Below are 23,367 nucleotides of genomic sequence, written 5' to 3' on the forward strand. Positions count from 1 at the left end.
CTCTGAATCATCATCCGACTGTGTCTGTGACATTGATATTTGTCTCCGTTTCCTTCCCACAGACGTTTACGCGCGCTCGATTATCTCTAGGACCCTCCCCCTCCACACATTAGCCAGTTACAGTGGCCATTCCCTTTTCACACTCGTCATCATTGGCCTGCTACACATTCCGGATTCACTGACGCGCCCCTTCCACGTTTAACGTAAAACATTTTTTTACATTTTGGTCGCAATCTGGAGCCCTGTACGCATGTATCAGATGTGGCTCGGATCTGGGCCGACACTATGTTGATGTCAGGGTTACCATAGTGAATCAAGGTAAGACAAAAACATGTTTTGGAGGAAGGATTGATGATGTATTGACTCATTATTTAAATGTTGTTACATAGTGTACCTTCAGATATATTCTCCTATCCCAGTTAGATTGATTGCGCTGAGAAGTGTACAGTGTGTCATTGTGGCTCAATCAATACATTGCTCTGTTTGTTTGAGCATCTCGACATTGGTTGTTCAGTCACAGGCTTTAGTTTAGGCTGACACAAATGACACACTTCACCTTTTACAACAATAGAAGTCTACGGGAAGTTCTGTTTAGAAAATTACATAAACTGTACAGATGAAAACAGCCTTTAGAGGAACTTGACTATCATAAGCCCCTTTCACACAGCGCTTTGAACCCGGGAAATTGCCAGCAAATTGCCAGAGGGCCTTCTATGTTAACGCAAACTCGACCCGGGATTTATGCCGGGATCGATGCCGTGTTGGGGACCTAGTAACATTGCCGTGTTCAGTCCCGAAACGCGCTCTGTGTGAACAAAAGCCGTAATAATGCCATGACGCTGAAGCCGGGATCGTTCGCCAGCTGTGTAACGGTACGTAATGCGCAAGTTTATGATCGAATTAGAGAAAAAAAATGGATAAGCTTGGTTTCTCATAAGCAAACTTAAGACCTGCTGAGACATTACAAGTCACATCGATGTCACGTGTCTTTACAGGATTTTTACGGGTTGTGTGTGAACGCACTCTCTGATTCCGGAAAATCAATGGCAGTGTGAATGAACCAAAATCAAACGAACCCAGGTCAAATCCCGGGTCACTTTATCCGTGTATTTTCCGGAATCTCTGTGTGAAAGGGGCTATATAATCTGATAACCCTAAACTGTGTTTTTAAAGAGAGGGTTAGAGGAAAGGTTAGGTTGGATTATTTTCTCTCATACCTTCTCTTTATCTTCTAGAAGACTGTCCACAAGAGTCCTCAGATGAATCTGCTGCTCCGGCACATGGTCAGGAATCTGCCGCTTTCCTGCAGACGTCACAAACAAAAAGTCAGAAACATACTTACACAAGCATATTAACAAAAAGTAACAGGTCGTGCACTAGTTTGAGTTGTTGGGTTACGTCACAACCAAACGTTAGCGATTGGTTATGGCAGATCCAGAGTGGCTCTGGGCAGATCCAATAGTTTTAAACTTCAACAGAGTACCCGCCTACAAGAAAGTTAACGCTTGTCAATGGAGTGGCCAGACTCTCTGTACAAATGAGATGTACGAGAGTCTGGTAGGACCAGGCTAACTTAAACCTACCCTTACCACCAAACCTGTCCCTAACTTTACCCATATCAACCTCAATAGCAGCACAAGTGTTTTGCAATACACCATCAATGCTGTAATTACATTGTACCTAACAAATATTTTTTGATGCAAGTACATAGTAGTTAATATAAAGTGGGACCGATGGATATATGGTGGCTTTTAAGTGAAAAGTCAATTGTTTTTATTATTGTTGTTTTGGACCCCATTGACTTCCATTGAATGGAAAAAACTGTCTTCAAAATATCTTGTTTTCCATAGATAAAGAAAGCCATACAGGTTTGGAATGACATGATGGTGAGTAAATAATGACAGAACTATCCTTTTAATCACAGACGGCAACGTAGTGTCGGCCCAGATCCGGGCCACTTCTGGTACATGTGGATTCAATGTGGGCCGGATCTGGGCCAACACTATGGGCCCTATTTTAACGATCTGAAACGCAAGTGTCAAAGCGCAAAGCGCAAGTAACTTTGTGGGCGGGTCTTGGCGCTGTTGCTATTTTCCCGGCGGGATAAATGACTCTTGCGCCAGGCGCAAATCTAAAATGGGTTGGTCTGAAGTAGCTTCATTATTCATAGGTGTGGTTTGGGCGTAACGTGAAATAAACCAATCAGAGCGTCATCTCACATTCCCTTTAAGAGCAGGCACGCTTGTTCTAAAGCGGATTCCTATTATAACGGCGGATTTACCAGCCGTGCACCAGGAGCGGTTCACAGCCAAGGAGAGCAATGCTCTCGTCAGGGACGTTGGGGATGGAGAAACCCACCCAAATTAACTTCGGTTAAAAAGGCGTATGATAATTTGGGTAAATGTGTAAGCTAGATGTATGCTTATATAATAAATTGTCTATCTATCTATCTATCGTAATAATGTATGATTTGCAAAAATGAAAACTGCTGCTTCTGTGTAGATGAGAGAGTGTATGCGCGTTGTGCACACGCTACATTGATTATTACCAAGCATGCGCCCTTAAAATAGCATATGAATAACATGCGCAACGCGCCACTGACTTTAAACTATTTTTTCCTGGTTAGTGGCGCAATTGTTTTCTAAACCTGCAAAATAGCATGAAGGAACGTTTGCGCCGGGACACGCCTCCTTTTTTGCGCTGAACCGCCCAGGGAGCGCAAGTTCATTCCCTAGTTTAGCGACGTGCTTCTGTGGAGGGAAAAGCACGCTTTGCGCGGGTGCAAAATAGGAATGATACGTGCGTCGGTGTACAAAGTCAATTGCGCTGGGTGCAAGATAGGGTCCAAAGTTGCTGTCTGTGATAAAACTTGTTTTAACATTGGCATCTTTTCAAGCAATAAGCCTCTTTCTATAGATGCCTCTGAATTATAAATGTGATTAGAATTATTATTGAATAATAGAAATAAAGCAGGATGTTGTCGGTTGAGACCCTGCTGTGTATGTCGTACCCATTGCAGAGAGGAGATCCAGCAGATGTTGAATCTGGGTCCGATCAGCCTTGTTTGCTTCCAGCTGTCCCACACGGGTCTCCAGACTCTCAAGCCTGTCTCTCAGTCTGTCCACCTCCTTCAGAGCCTCTAAGGTCTCTGGGTATCCTTGATCGGGCTACCAAGGTTCAAAGGGAGGACGGGTACGGTGTCTTTAGTGGCGGAGACTGTGTCCTGCAACCTCTGGGAACGCAAGAGGGAATGTCATTTACAAAAGCACAGTTCATGCTACCTGAGGCTGAGATGAATGTCTTTGTTTTTGGCCTTAGTTTCTGCTTGTAGATGTTGGTTATGCATTTACATTTAGCAAATCATTCATTCAGGTCAATGTTTGCCTCAACTGCAGCTGCCGCCTGCTCTGACAAAACAATGACTACGATAAGAACCTGTGAGGTTTAGGATGGTTGTGAAAGGTTACTGGTTTCTGAAAGCTACAGGACACACTAAATTGACTTCGCGCTGTGTGTTGAGTGATTAGGGCTGGACATGCCTCTTGGATCTTCTGCCTCTCGCTGATGAACACCGTCTGTGAATCGTTCCATGTGACGCTGTGTGAGCTCGTCTGGAACAGGGTGGTCGGTCATCTTGTCCTTTAGCTCTTTCTGAGAGAGAGGAAAAATGTAATTCGGCCAAAAGCCCTTGTTATTGTTTCAGCACAAATCTCGATCATCAGGAACAGTTACCCTGAAGTGGAAAACTCTGACAACACTAACTCTAACATTTAGCCTACATGAACCCGCCCCCGGGAACGCGATTTATAGATTATCATGACAGAATATGCTGATCAATGACTAAATTAGAAGATAACTACACATAAGCTACATAAATTCATCAACTAATCATTCAGAAATGCATTTTTGCTCACCCTCAAAAAGTGACCATTTTAATATGCAATAAAAAATATCTGTGGGGTATTTTGTGCACTCTGGGGACATCAGAGACTTATTTTACATCTTGTGAAGAGGACATTATCGGACCGCTTTAATACTTTTATTTTAAAAGGACTTTCAACAGGAATCGGCGTGATCTGGAGATCGCCATACATTGGCACACTTTTGACAGTGGACTTTCTTTCTTTTTGAAATTTCATGAGGGTGAATTTGAAATGTTTGGTTGAACTATTCCTTACTCACCAGGGTGTTTTCCAGATCTTGCAGTCGGTTGCAATACCGCTCCAATACGGGCACAAAACGGAGAGCCAACCAATCATTGATGTTCAGCTGAGGATGACAACATGTTATCAAGTGCTGAATATAAGTGTGTGTGTGTTTATGTGTGCGCGCGTGCGTGTGTGTGTGCGTTCACCTGGCTGAGCTGACCATTCACCACATTAACTTCCAGTCTCAGAGCATGTCTGAAGTCTCTGAGCACCCGAACTTCCAGTCCCAGAGCATATATGAAGTCTATGAGCACCAGAATTTCGTGACTCAGATCATCTCTGGACTCTGAGAGCGACTGAACTTCCTGTATCAGAACATTTCTGGACTCTATGTGCCCCTCAACTTCCTGTATCATAACATCTCTGGACTCTATGAGCACCTCAGCTTCCTGTCTCAGAACACCTCTGGACTCTATGGCCGCCTGGACTTCCCTCAGCAGGTCTTGGATTAAGTCTATAAACTGAGGAGGAAACAGTTTTTGAAGATTTACTTGGTTTAATTTCATACCTCTCATACAGTAACTGGGAAACCAACACGCTCTTCAGAGAAAAAGCCCATAATGCCCCTTTGCCTGAACTTTGAAGAGGGATCAAACTTTATGAGAGCACTGCTGAATCAGTTAAGCACATCCTCCGTGTCTCTTTCTTTGAAAAGGCAAGTAATATACTTTCTGAACTTTGACCTTTAACCCCAGCAGAGGTTGCCATGACGGCACACAGCCCTGGGAATAACCCTTGAATCAAACAGGATGTGGCATCGCTGTCCGCTCACTTTCTGATATGTTTGCGTAACCCCTGATGTCTAACCTGTGTTACTCTAGTGCTGTTTGCTTCCCTGTGAGGCTCTGTTAGATGGACACATTTATCTTGGACGTAACTTTATTAAACTGAAGGGATGACTAGCGTACAGAGGATGGAAGCTTTTGATTCCACCACAGAATAAGAAATAAAAAAGATAACTGTGATTTTTAATCTCACAATTCTGACTTTTGACACAATTGTGAGTTTACATCTCGCCATTGTGAGTTATAAAGTCAGAATGAATAGATATAAACCCAATTCTAAGAAAAGAAATTCAGCCTTTTTTCCCCTCAGAATTGCACTTTTGAACTCACAATTGCGAGTTTAGCCTATATCTCACAAGAAGAAGTCAGAATTGTGAGTTATAAAGTCAGAAATGCGAGTACATATCTTTTTTTTCCATCAGAATTGACCTTAATAACTCTCAATTGCGAGTTTAGGCCTATATGCAAGAAAAAAACTCTGAAATTGCAAGATAAAAAGTCAGAATTGCGAGATATAAACTCTCAATTGCGGGAATACTGACTTTATGTCTCACAATTCTGACTTTATAACTTGCAATTGTGAGTTTATTTCTCGCTGCAATTGTGAGTTTATTTCTCACTGCAATTGTGAGTTTATTTCTCACAATTGTGAGGGGAAAGAGATAAAAAGTCGCAATTATCTTTTGAATTGTTTTATTCAGTGGAGGAAGTGTAGATGTGTAGATGACAAACATGAATTAGATTATTATACTGACTATCAAGACATTTACTGACTGTTCAATCCTTCCTTGTCAATGAAAATAAAACTCTAGCAAAAAGAACAAGCTATTAACATGTTTCTGTACAGTACAAAAGTTATATTTGTGGACACATAGCATGAAAATATGATTATGTTTTTAAATGGTGATACCATGTTTTTTGAGCATATATATATATATATATATATGCCTTATTTATGCATATATATATATATATATTTATATATACATACATCAAATTTTTTTAGACGTGTATTAAAGTAGGCCTAATACCCTTTTTTATTTTTTTATTTATCTATTTTGGTAGTTGGGACATATTACAATGGAAATACTATGCTTATAGTCCTTTTTTTGAAAATCTGGTTATACCCTGTTTTTATATAAAATACCATGGAAATAATAGGGGTGTTACCTTGTAGTACCTTGTAAACACTATGGTTTATGAATATAGTAATTAGTCAGTTCCATTTCCATATTATGTGATGGTATACCAAATAGTACACCTACAAAACAGTATTAAAAACTATAAGTATCCCTAGCTTTTGGGAGTAACATGTAAAATACTATTTATAATTCTATTTCTATGATATACAGTCATGTGAAAAAGAAAGGATACCATACTGAATTCTATGGTTTTACGTATTTAGTATTATACATTTACTATAAATTGGGAATTATGATTGTTGCCTTAATGTAACATGTTTAGAAAACAATTTGAAAAATTAGAAAAAAAAAATTATTTAAAAGTAAATCATACAGCAACATTAAAAGGCTTAATTTGCCTTTTAAATTTAAATATTAGTACAATTTTAAAAACTTTTTTCTATTGTAATATGCATATTAAAGTGTAATTTATTCCTGTGATCAAAGCTGACTTTTACAGTACTCCAGTCTTCAGTGTCACATGATCCTTCAGAAATCATTATTTTTATTATCAATGTTGAGAGGATTTGTGCTGCTTCATATTTCTGTTGAAATACACTCTGGACATCAAATACTTATTTTACATCTTGTGAAAAGGACATTATACCACCCCTGGCTTTAACTAATGTTAACTAACGAACTGTAAAGTTTGTAAAGTAAAGTTTATTATTAACTGTGTTCTGTGGTGATAGACCCACTGTGTAGTGGAGGTACCATGGTTTTGTGAAGCACACACTTCTAGTTCACAGTAGCCTACTATATTTTTTGTAAGTTTCCTCCTTTCTCTTACCTGCTTTGACCCTACGTCCTCGTTCCCCTGGGCGATGGGAAGAGCCATCATCGCCCGCACTCTCTCCTCTAACACCCGATGCCGGCTCGACTGCTCCGGCAGGAAGGCTGTGATCTGCAGGTATTCCAGGATGGTGTATAGCAAAGGGCGCAGGGCCCTTAAATCGACCGTTCTGATGTCAAATATAATTGACAGATCCATCAAGCTTTTGTGTGTTGACACGATCTAAGAAAATTGCACGTTGATGTCTCTTTTGCTTTGGTAGTTTGCTTGTTTGCTCTGTTTACGCTTAGTGTTGTGAGCGGCGGCGTATGACGGCAAATCAATGCCAATAAGGCCGGTGACACACTGGATGCGTGGCGTGAGCGTCTCAGCTGCGTGGCGTGTCCGTTTTTATTTCGGCTCCCATGTTAACAGGTTAGAGCTTGCACATAACTGCGTGCGTGACACGCGCGTCTCAGGCGCGGCTCGAGCCGCGCGGAAAACGCGTGCCTACTAGAAATCCCTGCTGGAAAAACCAGCATAGACCAGCATAATTTCCATGCTGGTCTATGCTGGTCTATGCTGGTTTATGCTGGTCTATGCTGGTTTGGTGCTGGTTTAGCTGGTGGACCAGCAAGACAATGCTGGTCTAGCAGCATGGTTTTGCTGGTCTACCAGCATGGTCTTGCTGGTGATGCTGGTCTACCAGCATGGTCTTGCTGGTGATGCTGGTCTACCAGCATGGACTTGCTGGTGATGCTGGACTACCAGCAAGGTCTCATTAATGATGCTGGTCTACCAGCATGGTCTTGCTGGTGATGCTGGTCTACCAGCATGGTCTTGCTGGTGATGCTGGTCTACCAGCAAGGTCTCATTAATGGTGCTGGTCTACCAGCAAGGTCTCATTAATGGTGCTGGTCTACCAGCATGGTCTTGCTGGTGATGCTGGTCTACCAGCAAGGTCTCATTAATGATGCTGGTCTACCAGCAAGGTCTCATTAATGATGCTGGTCTACCAGCATGGTCTTGTGTGATTTACTTTAGCTCATTATTTTGTACACATTTATGCAGCCAGTACTTACATGGTCCATTTAATAAGTTAACTTGTTTAAATTACTAAAAAAGAAGACAGTTAAATAGAAATTAGGCTAGCAATGTCAAGAAGTTCTTTAAGGGCAGTACATAAATACATAAATACTTGGCCAACACATAACACTATTTTTCTCATACAAATTCATTACAATAAATAAACTAAAGATTCTTAGAACATTAACATCTGTTCGAAATAAGTTTATTACTCCAACAGAATATTTACATGTTACATTCACATTTATAGGAATTACTTGATACCATTACTACCAAGACAATATATACAGTGCATTCAGTATTCACATTAATAAATTATAATGCTTAAAGGAGAACTCCGGGAATTTTTTAAGTTTAAAAAACAGTCAGTTAACAAGCAATGTACACCAATATAAGAGATTACATTAACATGTTCCTACAAGCATCCGGTGTCAATGTATTGTGGAGGATGTTTAATCAAAAATTAAACACTTACATTTAAAACAATAAAAACACTTTGAAATAAAATAAAAATTAAACACTGGGGGGTGTTTGATAGTAATGATAAGCCCTGTCTGTTTTTTCTTTTCTGTTTTTTTTTTCAGGTCAAGGTCAAGGTCACTTTATTTATATAGCATGTTTACAACAGCCACTTGGCTGACCAAAGTGCTTTGGTTGAACAACCAGATTAAAGATTAAAATAAAAATAAATAAATAGTACCTACATAGCAACACATAAAACACAATAGAAACAGCAAAGCTGAGAACAATCATTAAAACAGGAGTAGCAAGGCAGTATCAGACTCAAATATAATATAGTCGAACAGAAATGTCGAAGCAGTATCAGACTCAAATATAAAATAGTCGAACAGAAGTGTCGAAGCAGTATCAGACTCAAAGATAATATAGTCGAACAGAAGTGTCGAAGCAGTATCAGACTCAAAGATAATATAGTCGAACAGAAATGTCGAAGCAGTATCAGACTCAAAGATAATATAGTCGAACAGAAATGTCGAAGCAGTATCAGACTCAAATATAATATAGTCGAACAGAAATGTCGAAGCAGTATCAGACTCAAAGATAATATAGCTTAGTCGAACAGAAATGTCGAAGCAGTATCAGATTCAAAGATAAAATAGTCGAATAGAAATGTCGAAGCAGTATCAGACTCAAAGATAATATAGTCGAACAGAAATGTCGAAGCAGTATCAGACTCAAAGATAATATAGTCAAACAGAAATGTCGAAGCAGTATCAGACTCAAAGATAATATAGCTTAGTCGAACAGAAATGTCGAAGCAGTATCAGATTCAAATATAATATAGTCGAACAGAAATGTCGAAGCAGTATCAGACTCAAATATAATATAGCTTAGTCGAACAGAAATGTCGAAGCAGTATCAGACTCAAAGATAATATAGTCGAACAGAAATGTCGAAGCAGTATCAGACTCAAATATAATATAGCTTAGTCGAACAGAAATGTCGAAGCAGTATCAGATTCAAAGATAATATAGCTTAGTCGAACAGAAATGTCGAAGCAGTATCAGATTCAAATATAATATAGTCGAACAGAAATGTCGAAGCAGTATCAGACTCAAATATAATATAGCTTAGTCGAACAGAAATGTCGAAGCAGTATCAGACTCAAAGATAATATAGTCGAACAGAAATGTCGAAGCAGTATCAGACTCAAATATAATATAGCTTAGTCGAACAGAAATGTCGAAGCAGTATCAGATTCAAAGATAATATAGCTTAGTCGAACAGAAATGTCGAAGCAGTATCAGATTCAAAGATAATATAGCTTAGTCGAACAGAAATGTCGAAGCAGTATCAGATTCAAATATAATATAGCTTAGTCGAACAGAAATGTCGAAGCAGTATCAGATTCAAAGATAATATAGCTTAGTCGAACAGAAATGTCGAAGCAGTATCAGATTCAAATATAATATAGTCGAACAGAAATGTCGAAGCAGTATCAGACTCAAATATAATATAGCTTAGTCGAACAGAAATGTCGAAGCAGTATCAGATTCAAAGATAATATAGCTTAGTCGAACAGAAATGTCGAAGCAGTATCAGATTCAAAGATAATATAGCTTAGTCGAACAGAAATGTCGAAGCAGTATCAGATTCAAATATAATATAGCTTAGTCGAACAGAAATGTCGAAGCAGTATCAGATTCAAAGATAATATAGCTTAGTCGAACAGAAATGTCGAAGCAGTATCAGATTCAAAGATAATATAGCTTAGTCGAACAGAAATGTCGAAGCAGTATCAGACTCAAATATAATATAGCTTAGTCGAACAGAAATGTCGAAGCAGTATCAGATTCAAAGATAATATAGCTTAGTCGAACAGAAATGTCGAAGCAGTATCAGATTCAAATATAATATAGTCGAACAGAAATGTCGAAGCAGTATCAGACTCAAATATAATATAGTCGAACAGAAATGTCGAAGCAGTATCAGACTCAAATATAATATAGTCGAACAGAAATGTCGAAGCAGTATCAGACTCAAAGATAATATAGCTTAGTCGAACAGAAATGTCGAAGCAGTATCAGATTCAAATATAATATAGTCGAACAGAAATGTCGAAGCAGTATCAGACTCAAATATAATATAGTCGAACAGAAATGTCGAAGCAGTATCAGACTCAAAGATAATATAGCTTAGTCGAACAGAAATGTCGAAGCAGTATCAGATTCAAATATAATATAGTCGAACAGAAATGTCGAAGCAGTATCAGACTCAAAGATAATATAGCTTAGTCGAACAGAAATGTCGAAGCAGTATCAGATTCAAATATAATATAGTCAAACAGAAATGTCGAAGCAGTATCAGACTCAAAGATAATATAGCTTAGTCGAACAGAAATGTCGAAGCAGTATCAGACTCAAAGATAATATAGTCGAACAGAAATGTCGAAGCAGTATCAGACTCAAAGATAATATAGTCGAACAGAGGTGTCAATAAAGTATCAGACTCAAATAAAGAATGCAAAAAAGGAGTGGCAAAACAGTATCAGACAGATATGAAATAGTAAGTCACCCAGAGAAGGGAGATCAATAAGCTAGAGAAAAAGAGGCTTGAGTGTGAATGTCCTCCTAGATATTTCTTCGGACTTTAGATATTATTTCTCCCACCCCCTCCTGTTATCACATGACCCAAGTTCACATTTAGGCCGTCTAATGACACCTTAACCAGTTCCATTCATGGAAAGGTCTTCGCACTCAAGGCCAGAAATCATATTAAACAGAAAGGGCTTATATTAACACCAACAACTCACAGAATGACCATCTAAGATTAAGACTAGTCTCTCTCATATGCATTTGGAAAGTCACAAATGTACGTCTGATCACCCGTTTTCAAAACCATGCATTTCTGCTCTAACCGGTCTACTGAAATCAGACACACTGGCGAAAAAAGGCTTCCACTTACTAGTCGGATATGTGACACAAACCCATAACCTTGTGATAAAGGAAAGGAGGCATTTGTATAGAGCTTTTTGAAAAGGACAGCAATTTCTGTACCCCCTTCTGAAGGAAAGGATACAATATTCTGGATTTCTCCATAAACACCATCACTCATCTTTGCAAAAAAGTCTCTGCGTCTCTTACTGAGGCTATAGCTTTTGCTGGTATAAACCAGTCCTTTATGCACCATTCTCCTGTGCACTACCATTTCGTCTGGTGGATGTTTCTGTGCAGAAATGAAGGCTCTTTTTTCATCATCAGTAGTCTCTGTCACTCTGCCACTATCCAGAACAGTTGTGTCTTGACATTTTGTGAAACTCTTTACTCTTCGGTCGTTTGTCATTTCCAAACAGAACTCCTTAACTTGCTCACTAACTGCATACCTTGTGGTAAAGAGTGGTATTGCTCTGTGCAACAGGAATTTGTTCACAATCTGCAGAGCTACACACTTTGTTCCATGCACCAGTTTCAACAGACCACCATTTGCATTTTCAAACACAAATGCTGAGTGTGCCCAGAGTGGCCCCCACAATTTCACTGATTTTGCAAGGTGAGTTAGCAGGTGTACATTAAATGTCATAGATGCCTCGCCATACAGCAACTGAAACCTTGCCACAAACTCAAAAAGCATGTTATCTGCTTTGTTGATTTCTTGGAAGGTAATGTTCTCATTCAGAAGTAGAAATACTGCTGATACCAGAAGGCCTAGGTGCTTCACATAACGTGGTTGAAGTACACCATTCAGGACTGGCAAGCTGTAAAACAGGAGCCATGCTCGCCACTCTGAGGCTTTCCAGTACTTGCATTCTGCAAGGGGTCTGGGTAGTCGTGTTATCAGGTGTGGTGGCTTTATGTCCTTGATCCTGTTTTCTAGCACCCTCATAGTGTTGGGACTCCCAGTGTAATAGGGTTGATCACTGTTGTTCAAAAGAAGCTCTGTGAGCTGTCTAATGACACCCAGTAAGACAGCATGCATATAGTCTGGAACAAAGCCCCACACTATATCAAAATAGGGCATGTTTATGAGTGGTGATGGACCTTTCACTCCTTTGACACTTCTGTTTTGTGCTACTGCTTGCTCCATATCTGCCAGCATTTTCTTCGCTTCTCTGTCAGGATATTCTGTGTCAGTCACAGTGTACTTCACCTGTTTTTCTACTAGAGTACCAGGATGTAAACAGAAGCCACAACCAAAGTACCCATTAAACTGTGTGGTGTTTTGCATGGCTGGTCTTGCCTTTGAGTCTACACAACAACATAACCCAACAATTTTGCTGTACACACATGTTCCATTTTTTCTCCAAGACACACCTCTGGATGCCAGTGTTTTGGCCTGATCAACAAAGGGTCTGAGAAAAATAGACATAACTGGCTCTTGAGTACCAAACCAAAGACCTGCAAGCACTACATTCTGAAATCTCATTTTGGGAGGGAGCTCGTTTAAATGCAGGTGTATGGGCCATATAGAAAATCTGGAAGACTTGTACACAGGCGAGCCATCAGAATTGAAATTATACGACAAATTGTCTGGATCTGACAGAATTCCACCAGGTCTTGACAAGTTTCGATACATTTCACCATCGTATATGTCAGAGATAACATGCTCATTATGTGGCCTTTGGTGTCTGTAGCTCATGCTGTTTTGAATCTGAGGATTTTCAAGCAGCGTCTGGATTTGAGGTGCAATTGGTATGTTGATAAAAAAGCTTGCACTGTTCAAGGAACTGATTTCAATTGAAGCACTACAGATGGCACACTGTGCAATGTTTTTGTCTTGTATGTCTTCTTTTGTGCCAATGTATACTTTACAGGTTTTGCAGTAGAAGTGGAACTCCACAATGTCGGAGTTGTTTTTAAAGACCTTATTGAACAAATATTTTGATCTGGGTAACACCTCTTTGCCAAACAGAGTATTTATGAGCTGTAATAAGTCATGAAGTTGTGTCCCTGTTATATTATGTCTTGCTGCATGACTCATCACCATGAGCAGTGCCTCAGCCTTTGTCGTTGTACCTGCTGACATTAGTACTGAATCCATGTCTGTATCAAAACCTATCTGTCTGAATGGATCATCTTCTGGAATATCTGGAATTTCCGAATCAACTTCAGAAACACTGCCTTCAGATGATGAATCACAACTAAACTGCTGGGCCATGTCACTTGGTTGCAGCTCAGATGTAAGCAGAAAGCGACCAGATGAAGACATCTACAAAAAATGTAAAAAAAAAAAAAAACATTCCTGAGTGCATGTGTCTGCATACAATGACAGTAAACTAAGAAATGTATGACTGACCAGTAGGGCTGTGCGATATGACGGTATATGGCGTTTGACGTAGAGCCCAACCGATTAAAGGAGAACTCCGGTAAATTTTAACATTGAGCTCATTTTTTTGTAAATTTGGAGTGCTGTCAATACAGAGAACAACGACAAAAATCGGTGTTGCCTACACCATGTTATCCTCTTTTTAAAATTTGCACCCTGTTGACTTCAATGGGGCAATATTTAAACCTGCTTTTAGCCTCTTAACATCCTTGATGTGTCATTACAAGTGCACAGGTCATGTGAGTGATTCTTTCAGAGTGAACACGAGTGAATCTGACTGCAGTAGATGTGAAAGATATGAATAAAAATGATGTTATTTAAGCCAGCGCACATACCTGTTTACATCCTGTTTTCGGTTGAAGTCCAAAGTAGTCGATTGTCGAGTTCACGCGCATAGGTTTAGTTACCTATGATCACGCGCATGAACTCGGCAATCGACTACTTTGGACTTCAACCGAAAACAGGATGTAAATACAGGTATGTGCGCTGGCTTAAATAACATCATTTTTATTCATATCTTTCACATCTACTGCAGTCAGATCCACCCGTGTTCACTCAGAAGGAATCACTCACATGACCTGTGCACTTGTAATGACACATCAAGGATGTTAAGAGGCTAAAAGCAGGTTTAAAACTTGCCCCATTGAAGTCAACAGGGTGCAAATTTTAAAAAGAGGATAACACGGTGTAGGCAACACCGATTTTCGTCGTTGTTCTCTGTATTGACAGCACTCCAAATGTACAAAAAAAATGAGCTCAATGTTAAAATTGACCGGAGTTCTCCTTTAATTGGCCGTCCGATATTATTGGCCAATCTGAACTAATTTAATTTAAATCGGTATTGGGGTTTATAACAGCCAATTAATGACAATGGTTCTCCCTAATTCGTCGCTTCTAAATACTCTTTAACATCGCTTACATTTGCTAAATTAGATTACCCACAAATCTAGCTAATGCCATGTTTGTCACTGGAAGAGTGATGACCTTACTAAGCAGTTAAACTATAGCGTTAACTTATTCTTTATTCCATAAACCTTTATGATGCAAATAAATATCATGAGTTACAGAAATTCCAACGGTAATATTTTATTAATTGAGGAAGGTAGGTAAAGGTAAACTGTGGCGAGGGGGGCGTGGTTCTGCGCGGTCTATAATGGGAGAGAGAGAAAGGAGACAAGCGGTATGTAAGTAGGTCAAGTGCAAATGACAAACACCTGTGTCTTATTGCAGTAATTGGCGTGGAGAGACGGGATATAAGCCGCTGTCGACTCAGAGACGAGAGAGAGAGGAGGACTAGGACTCGTACGTCGGAGGTGGAGAGAGTGATCGGAGAAAGTGAAAAAGTGTTGTTAAAGGACAATTCCAGTGAAAAATTAACCTAGGGGTAATTAACACATGGTTACCGAGTCGATAGTTCCCTGAGATGCGTTTTCATGATAATCGAATATAAAGTGTTTTATCTTTAAAAACAGATTAGCTCTTAACAATAGTATATGGGGCACAGAGTAAGTAAAAGTAAATCGCTAGTTATTACCACTAACAAGGCTTATCTGTTTTTAAAGATAAAACACTTTATATTCGATTATCATGAAAACGCATTTTTCACTGGATTTGTCCGTTAATGCTGTAGCGAGGCTACGGTGCAAGCGCTGTGTGCGCGCCTTTTGTTTATTATTGTTTTGAGTAATAAAAGCATGAGTCTCAGTCACGCCGACCCCAACTTCATCACATAAACTTCTGTAAGATGCTATGTTTCTGAATTCTCTTTTCTCATGCTCTCCATACTTGTGCATGTTATATGTGGCACAGTACTATTGTGTCATTGAAAAACGTTCAATTATCTGTGCTCCTAAATTTTGGACTGTGCTCCTAGATTTTTTTAATTAGGAGCACAAGTGCTCCTAATAAAAAAAAAGTTACCAGAGAGCCCTGTTATCGGGATATGTATCGTTATCAGGGTATGAAATAGGATATGACATTTTGGTCATATTGTACAGCCCTACTGACTGCTGTCACAGAACGGGTTGTGCCCTGACCTCAAGATTTGCGCAGCTTGAACCTGGTCTAACTTCACTTTCATTTTCTCCGTGGTTGGCAGCAAGAGGCAGTACCTGAAAGCACAAAGAAACATTTGAAAAAATAATTCAACAAAACATGCACCAAACAGCAAATGGGTGTTTTAAAATGAAGGCTCATAAAAGCAGGATACAGTCTAGGAGACACTACATGTCTTTTTTTCCACCATAACAATCCAGTTTAACAACCGCTTTTTATTCCTGCTGCTATAAGGACTCGGAATTGACCCTTCGCCTAAATACGGTTGCTAAGCCACGATTGGCCTGTTGCGGTTTTCGGGCGTGACCCACTCATTTTTACCGTCTCTAATTCAGCGCTTATACCATGGTCTGGGTGAATACTCGATTCTGACTGGCTGCAGGGTGTCCATTAAAAAGTGATAGAGGACACCTAGTGAATAACCTGTCAGGCGTAACCAGGGAAACCAAGTTATTGTTTGTAAAAACTTTAGATTTCGATTGTAAAACTAATTAAAATATAAACTAATGTTTTAAAAATGTGTTATTTGGCAAGTAACCATGGTATAAGCGGACTTCGGCGGAAGTACGCTGAGCGTCGTACGGTTCACGCCTCGCCGTCGTCCATTAATACCTGACAATGGACACCTCGTCAGGCATTAACCCTTACATAATCTCTGTTCACTTTTCATTTTTTTAAGGTAATGTTGTTAAAACGGATTTTTTTTTCTTTCGTAAAATTGGTATCGGAAAAAGTACCATTCAGGAACCGGTATCGAAGTCAAGGTATCAGTATCGAATTTCTTTAAACGATACCCAGCCCTACTTTTAGACAATAATTTCAACAACAACAACAACAACATGCAACAAGCCTGTAAGGTGTGGTTGGTAGAAGAGCTCACCATGTTGGCCGTGTCATCTGGATCCAGCTGAAGATGAAGATCGCCAGATGGAGACATTGTCTGCACAGGATCAAGAAGAACAGTACTAAATGTAGTAAAGCCCAATTATGTCTTTTACTAATTTAAAAAGTAGATCCATCTCTCACCCAGACTCAGGGGCGAAACTACCCAGTGTCAGAAAGGTATGCAGCAACAATTTTGCAAATAAATTGTCATTTATTAATACAATTGAAGGGGGTGTTTCATTATGACACAGGCCCTTATGGGCAACCTTGCTCTCACCTCAACATCTGCAGTGCTCAGGTGTGGATTGATTCTGTCCCCTTGATCTATGTGGTCACCGGTGAAAGCCAAAACCTGAACAACCAGGAGTAACTTTTAGACAACAATTTCAAAAAACAATATGCCACAAGCCTGCAGGTGTGGTTGGTAGAAGAGCTCACCATGTTGGCCGTGTCATCTGGATCCAGCTGAATATCGCCAGAAGGAGACATGGTCTGCACAGGATCATGAAGAGATGGCACAAGCACAGAGTAAAAAAAACTGTACTCAATGTAGTAAAGCCTAATGGGAAATTATGTATTTTTAATTAAAAAAATAATAATTACTCTCTCACCTCAACATCTGCATCTCCTGAACCATCTGCCACCTTTAAAAGAACATCTTCAGGTAAGACTGAAGTCATACATTCTTTGAATACAATATAATTATATAATATTGATACCCAGGATTACAACATATTTCTCATGAACTGACTTACATCCAAATGTCCTCTTTTCAGTCTTGCACAGGGAAATGTAACTCTGCTCTTAGGCTCTAAGTACAATTTGTACTTGCGTTTTGACATTCTAAAATTAAAAAAAGGACATAATAATTATCAGACATATTCATGAATAGGATGTTGAATTTACAAAGTACTTACGTTACTAAAATAAGGGTATTAATAAATCATATTTATCAGGCAACATTGTTGGAAATGTTTTCTAATCCTTTGTCTGTCTGTATTAATTGAGCTTTTTAGTTTACCAGCAATTTGCCAACTAGATAACTAGGATTATTGCACTAAAAAGTGTGACACTTAGTTGCCAGATTATTTTGTACAACTGATGCAGCCTCAATTCAACAGTTCTGTAATAAATCCTACTCCATGAAGATGATAAGACTGCTTTATACTGCTATTGTTGAAACTGCTTTAGAGAGTTGTTGATTCAACATTATAATCATTGTGGAACTGTGCTGTGTTATACAGACGTGTTTAATAAACCATTTAACTTTATCATTCTATAATGGGAGCTAAGACACACGTCTGTAACCAAGGCAACAGTGCATCTCGCGCTTCCCGCCGTTAGAGTTAAATTCGCTCGTGAGGTAACCGTTACTTGTCATTTTACAGACAACTTCACTCAACAAATCTACTTAAATCTACCTAACTATACAACAGAATAGAAAATATGTTCGCCTATGTGAAATATATAGAGGACGGGTGTAAAGAAATCGTCCCCATATCCTACATTAAGGACTTTGACCTTAACGTTAGTGACCTCACTAAAACTTACTGGGTGCGCTGGCAAGAGAAGTTTTTCAAGGGACAAATATTGTTCCTAAAGGGTGAGTCGTAATAACGTTATCTCCAATAGTTCATAAATAACATAAATGTCCAACTTGGAAATACTTTAATAACTTACTAACGTTAGTAGTACGTCTATTATTACTGGGATACGAGTTTTGGCTAACGCGCTAGCAAAGCTAGTAAGCGCTTAGGACAGAGGACGCAATGCTACCGGTGTTAGTATTGCATGACAGAGTATAACGTTATAGCAGGTGCTTTCAAGTACTTACATTCAGTGTTATTAACATTCCAGAGTCCAGAGAAGAGATCGAGGAGGAACTGGCCAAGGGTAAGCGGGTCCGTGTGAGACTCCTGAAGGAGACCACGCCTCCACGGTCGCGCTCCGAGGCAGAGGAAGCCAAAGCAATAAATGTAAAGTTGATATTGCTGTTATAGTTCCGATGTTAGCTAACTTTTTAGTTGTGTAAAATTGGTAAATTAATGTTATTGGCTGCTGCTGATCTGCTATCGTTTTTCCTGTTAACTGTAATTACAGCTATTGCCAACTGTAATTACAGCTAGTGCCATCTTGTGGCACTTGAATGTAACTACAGAATGCAAGTTATAGTGAAAATATAACTGGTGGGGGGGGGGGGGGGATGTACTCCATAAACCATGTATGTACTGCAATGTATTTTTGTGTCTCTGACCACATACAGGTTATCAAATTATCACCATTATCAGGTGATAATATTAGGCTCCAATCATTAATCAATTCAATAATCATATAGGGTAATTGCTTTTACAATGCTTTGTTTGTTTTGTTTGGATGTGTGGGGGTCTTGCAATACACTGTGATGCTTTTTCCTAATTATGCTTTTATCCATGTTTTTAGACAAATCAGAAAAAAGCTGCAGAAGAGGCCAAACAAAATAATCTCTTAACCTTGCTAAAAGAGAGAAAAATGAGAAGAAAACAGTCTCCACTCTGCCCAACTCCAAGCAAGATAATGAGAGCTCAAACCCTGTCTGACTCATTGTCAGAAGAGGATGATGATGATGATGATGGTGGGGTTGTACCAGAAAAACTTTTTGAGGAGGCAAAAAAGAAGCAACATCTCTACCTAAAAAAAATAAACAATATGTCTCTACAACTACAGGAAACTACAAACAAGTAAGTGATTTTTGAATAGCCTTAAAGGAGAAGTTCACTTTTAAAATTAAAATTCTGTCATCATATACTCACCCTCATGTTGTTTCAAACCTGTATGAATTTCTTTCTTCTGCTGAACACAAAGGAAGATATTTAGAAGATTATCAGTAACCAGACAGTTTCTGGGTCCCATTGACTTCCATAGTATATTTTTTTCCTACTATGGAAGTCAATGGGACCCAAAAACTGTCTGGTTACTGATAATCTTCTAAATATCTTCCTTTCTGTTCAGCAGATGAAAGAAATTCATACAGGTTTGAAACAACATGAGGGTGGGTGAGTATATGATGACAGAATTTTCATTTTAAAAGTGAACTTCTCCTTTAATGTGTTCTGACAAGAGAATTGATCTTTAGCCCAATGTTTGATTTAACCTGCTTGTCAGAGCACCATAGCAGAACTAGGTGGTTATACTATAAGTATCTAGATAACACCTAATATATTAAAATATATATATATTTTTTCTTTCTTATAATGTCAGCTAATCATGACATACACTATGTCCGTCTATTATAGGTTAGAGGAGCAGGAGAAACTCAGAGCAGAAATTGAGGCAGAGAATAAAGAACTACGTTCTCTAAACATGCAATTGCAGCAACAATTGCTGAAGGCACTGAAATCCTCATCAACAGCAAAGTGCAGTGGTAAAGAGGACACCCCCCCCCCCAATCATCATTTAAACCAGCTAATAAGATACAAATTAAAGGAATAGCATTGGGATTGGGGAAGACTATAAGTTATTGGAGTACTTCAGCTGTGATCTTTGAGGGTTTATAAGTATATTTTTTGTTGTCATGTTTTCCATCATCTGTCATATTTGTGATATGTTTGTTTTCTTTCTAACTGTCAAAGACCCTGGAGCCCGAAGCCCAAAGGAGACCTTACAAAGTAAGGATATACATGTGTATATATAACAAATATATTACTCACAGTCACAGATATCTGAAATCTATCATGGTCCATATTTACCAAACTATAGGCCCTGATGCAAGAGGGTAAATATGTATATTGAGTACATTGACATTATTTTGTATATGTTGCAGAGTCTGACTGTTTGGTGGAACCATCTGTGTCTTCAAAGGGAGATGAGGTACAGTATTGCCCTCCCCTTACGAAAAAGAAGTATACTTTAAGTTCATTTTATAAAGTATACTTAAAGGAACCGTATGTAAGATTGTGGCCAAAACTGGTACTGCAATCACTTTCAAATTACTGTGGAGCGGTGTATCCCCTCCCCCTCCCCCCTGACTCAAGGTTGCCAGATAGGCTGCAACGTTGGCATCTGTCTTCAAATTCTTCTCCGTTTTCAGCCGTCTCCATCTTTCAAAGGAATGGTCAACATGATTTCTTAATGTCTAGTGACATATCAGGGCCATTTTATGATTACTTGAAATACATTTCTTACATACGGTTCTTATACATTCTTATTTTTAGTTTAAAAGAAGTATACTAATGGAACACTTGAATAAACATATTTTCCTAAGGCTCGTCATCTGTGTGCATGGATTAATATAAGAACCCCCAACTACAGTACACTTAAAGTTTTAATAAATTTTGTTTGCATTTGTACAATCTAGTACCTTGATTATTTTTGTTTTTAATTTTGTCAGATTCACTTGGGGGGAGATGTTCGAGTGCGCAGAGAGGCCTGGTCAAGGATTCAAAACAGCACGCGGGATTCCTTATTTGTCAAGGAGTTGGCAGTGGCAATCTGGGGCACTAAGACTCTGGGGGAAAGAAGTCTCACAGGGAAGGAATGCCCCACAACCAAAACCAGCAGGCAGCCTTTAACCCCCCAGAAACTTCAGACATTAAAAGGTAGCAGTAGCCACAAGGTCTTTGTGGGATGCCAAGTACTGGGTTATGGAGTAATACATTTTTATTTGTTCTGGTGCGACACAAGCATCACTATTTATCTGTTCATTTCTTTTCAGTCTGCTTCAAGGAGTGGCTTGACAGAAAGAATGTGGAGGAGACAGAGTTGCAGGCCAGATGGATAAAGGCCGGACGGTTCATCACAGAAAAAATAATGGACATTAACAGACTAAAAAAAAAACTTTAAAATGTGAGTATGGGGTTCCATTTGTGCCAAAAATGAGTCGACTGCTTTGTGCTTTGTACTACACATTTGTCCTTGTCAACAGTAACCTGCTAACATTTGCCTACTTTTTCAGATAAATTAGTATAAGTTGATGTGTATGCTCTCCGTTTATGTCGTTTTGTTCTGTCATCCTTACTGCATTGATCCTACTTTTTCAGGTAAATTACTAAATGTTGATGTGTATGTTCTTTGTTTATGTCGATTTGTTCTGTCGTCCTCAGTGTCATCTTAACTGTCGTCTTGTTCTGTCATCTTAACTGTTGTCTCGTTCTGTCGTCTTGTTCTGTCGTCTTGTTCTGTCGTCTCGTTCTGTCGTCTTGTTCTGTCGTCTTGTTCTGTCGTCTCTTTCTGTCGTCTTGTTCTGTCGTCTTGTTCTGTCGTCTTGTTCTGTCGTCTCTTTCTGTCGTCTTGTTCTGTCGTCTTGTTCTGTAGTCTCTTTCTGTCGTCTTGTTCTGTCGTCTTAACTGTTGTCTCGTTCTGTCGTCTTGTTCTGTCGTCTCGTTCTGTCGTCTCTTTCTGTCGTCTTGTTCTGTCGTCTCTTTCTGTCGTCTCGTTCTGTCGTCTCGTTCTGTCGTCTCGTTCTGTCGTCTCGTTTTGTCGTCTCGTTCTGTCGTCTCGTTCAGTCGTCTCTTTCTGTTGTCTTGTTCTGTCGTCTCGTTCTGTCGTCTCGTTCTGTCGTCTCGTTTTGTCGTCTCGTTCTGTCGTCTCGTTCAGTCGTCTCTTTCTGTTGTCTTGTTCTGTTGTCTCGTTCTGTCGTCTCGTTCTGTCGTCTCGTTTTGTCGTCTCGTTCTGTCGTCTCGTTCAGTCGTCTCTTTCTGTCGTCTTGTTCTGTTGTCTCGTTCTGTCGTCTTGTTCTGTCGTCTTGTTCTGTCGTCTCTTTCTGTCGTCTTGTTCTGTTGTCTCGTTCTGTCGTCTTGTCTTGTTCTGTCGTCTCTTTCTGTCGTCTTGTTGACAGAAAGAGACGACAGAACGAGACAACAGTTAAGACGACAGAACAAGACGACAGAAAGAGACGACAGAACAAGACGACAGAAAGAGACAACAGTTAAGATGACAGAACAAGACGACAGTTAAGATGACACTGAGGACGACAGAACAAATCGACATAAACAAAGAACATACACATCCAACATTTAGTAATTTACCTGAAAAAGTAGGATCAATACAGTAAGGATGACAGAACAAAACGACATAAACGGAGAGCATACACATCAACTTATACTAATTTATCTGAAAAAGTAGGCAACTGTTAGCAGGTTACTGTTGACAAGGACAAATGTGTAGTACAAAGCACAAAGCAGTCGACTCATTTTTAGAACCCCATAGTGAGCACTTAATTAAGATCAATTGTTGTTAATGCGTTTTATTGTAATTTGCTTGTTGAGCCAGAAGAGTGTTGTTTTTTGTTAAATAATTGTTATTATTGTATTAACGTATTAATGTTTATTTGTTATTATTAAATGAACTTGTTACATGTATTAATGTAAGCTTGTATTTTCATGATTTTCATCATACCAAAATTCAATGTAGCTGTCCTGCATTCCACCCTGGTGAACAGGCTACCATCCTTAACATCTATTACTGTTTACTAGCATAGTTTCCAATGTGTGTAACCAGCATCCAATGTTGGTGATGGTGTGACCAGCATGGGATGCATTTAATTAATGCATACAGCAAGCATACCAGCACACCAGCATCCCATGCTGGTCACACCAGCACACCAGCATCCCATGCTGGTCACACCAGCACACCAGCAT

General features: G+C 39.3%; 2 protein-coding genes across 2 annotated transcripts in view; both read left to right on the plus strand.

Annotated features, from left to right (window-relative positions):
- LOC308697603 (uncharacterized protein) overlaps positions 1-23,367 on the plus strand; it is a 641,328-nt gene that overhangs the window by 176,576 nt on the left and 441,385 nt on the right. The gene's annotated exons all lie outside the window — the stretch shown is intronic.
- Positions 15,850-21,629, plus strand: LOC308694627 (BEN domain-containing protein 5-like). Its single transcript, XM_081372258.1, has 7 exons — positions 15,850-18,729; positions 19,193-19,470; positions 20,026-20,153; positions 20,362-20,397; positions 20,553-20,599; positions 21,120-21,327; positions 21,444-21,629. The coding sequence occupies exons 2-7, from the start codon at positions 19,262-19,264 to the stop codon at positions 21,569-21,571; spliced, it is 756 nt and encodes a 251-aa protein (XP_081228384.1). The 5' UTR covers positions 15,850-18,729; positions 19,193-19,261; the 3' UTR covers positions 21,572-21,629.

Source organism: Scardinius erythrophthalmus (assembly GCF_964197995.2).
Source record: "Scardinius erythrophthalmus genome assembly, chromosome: 1".
Classification (NCBI taxonomy): domain Eukaryota; kingdom Metazoa; phylum Chordata; class Actinopteri; order Cypriniformes; family Leuciscidae; genus Scardinius; species Scardinius erythrophthalmus.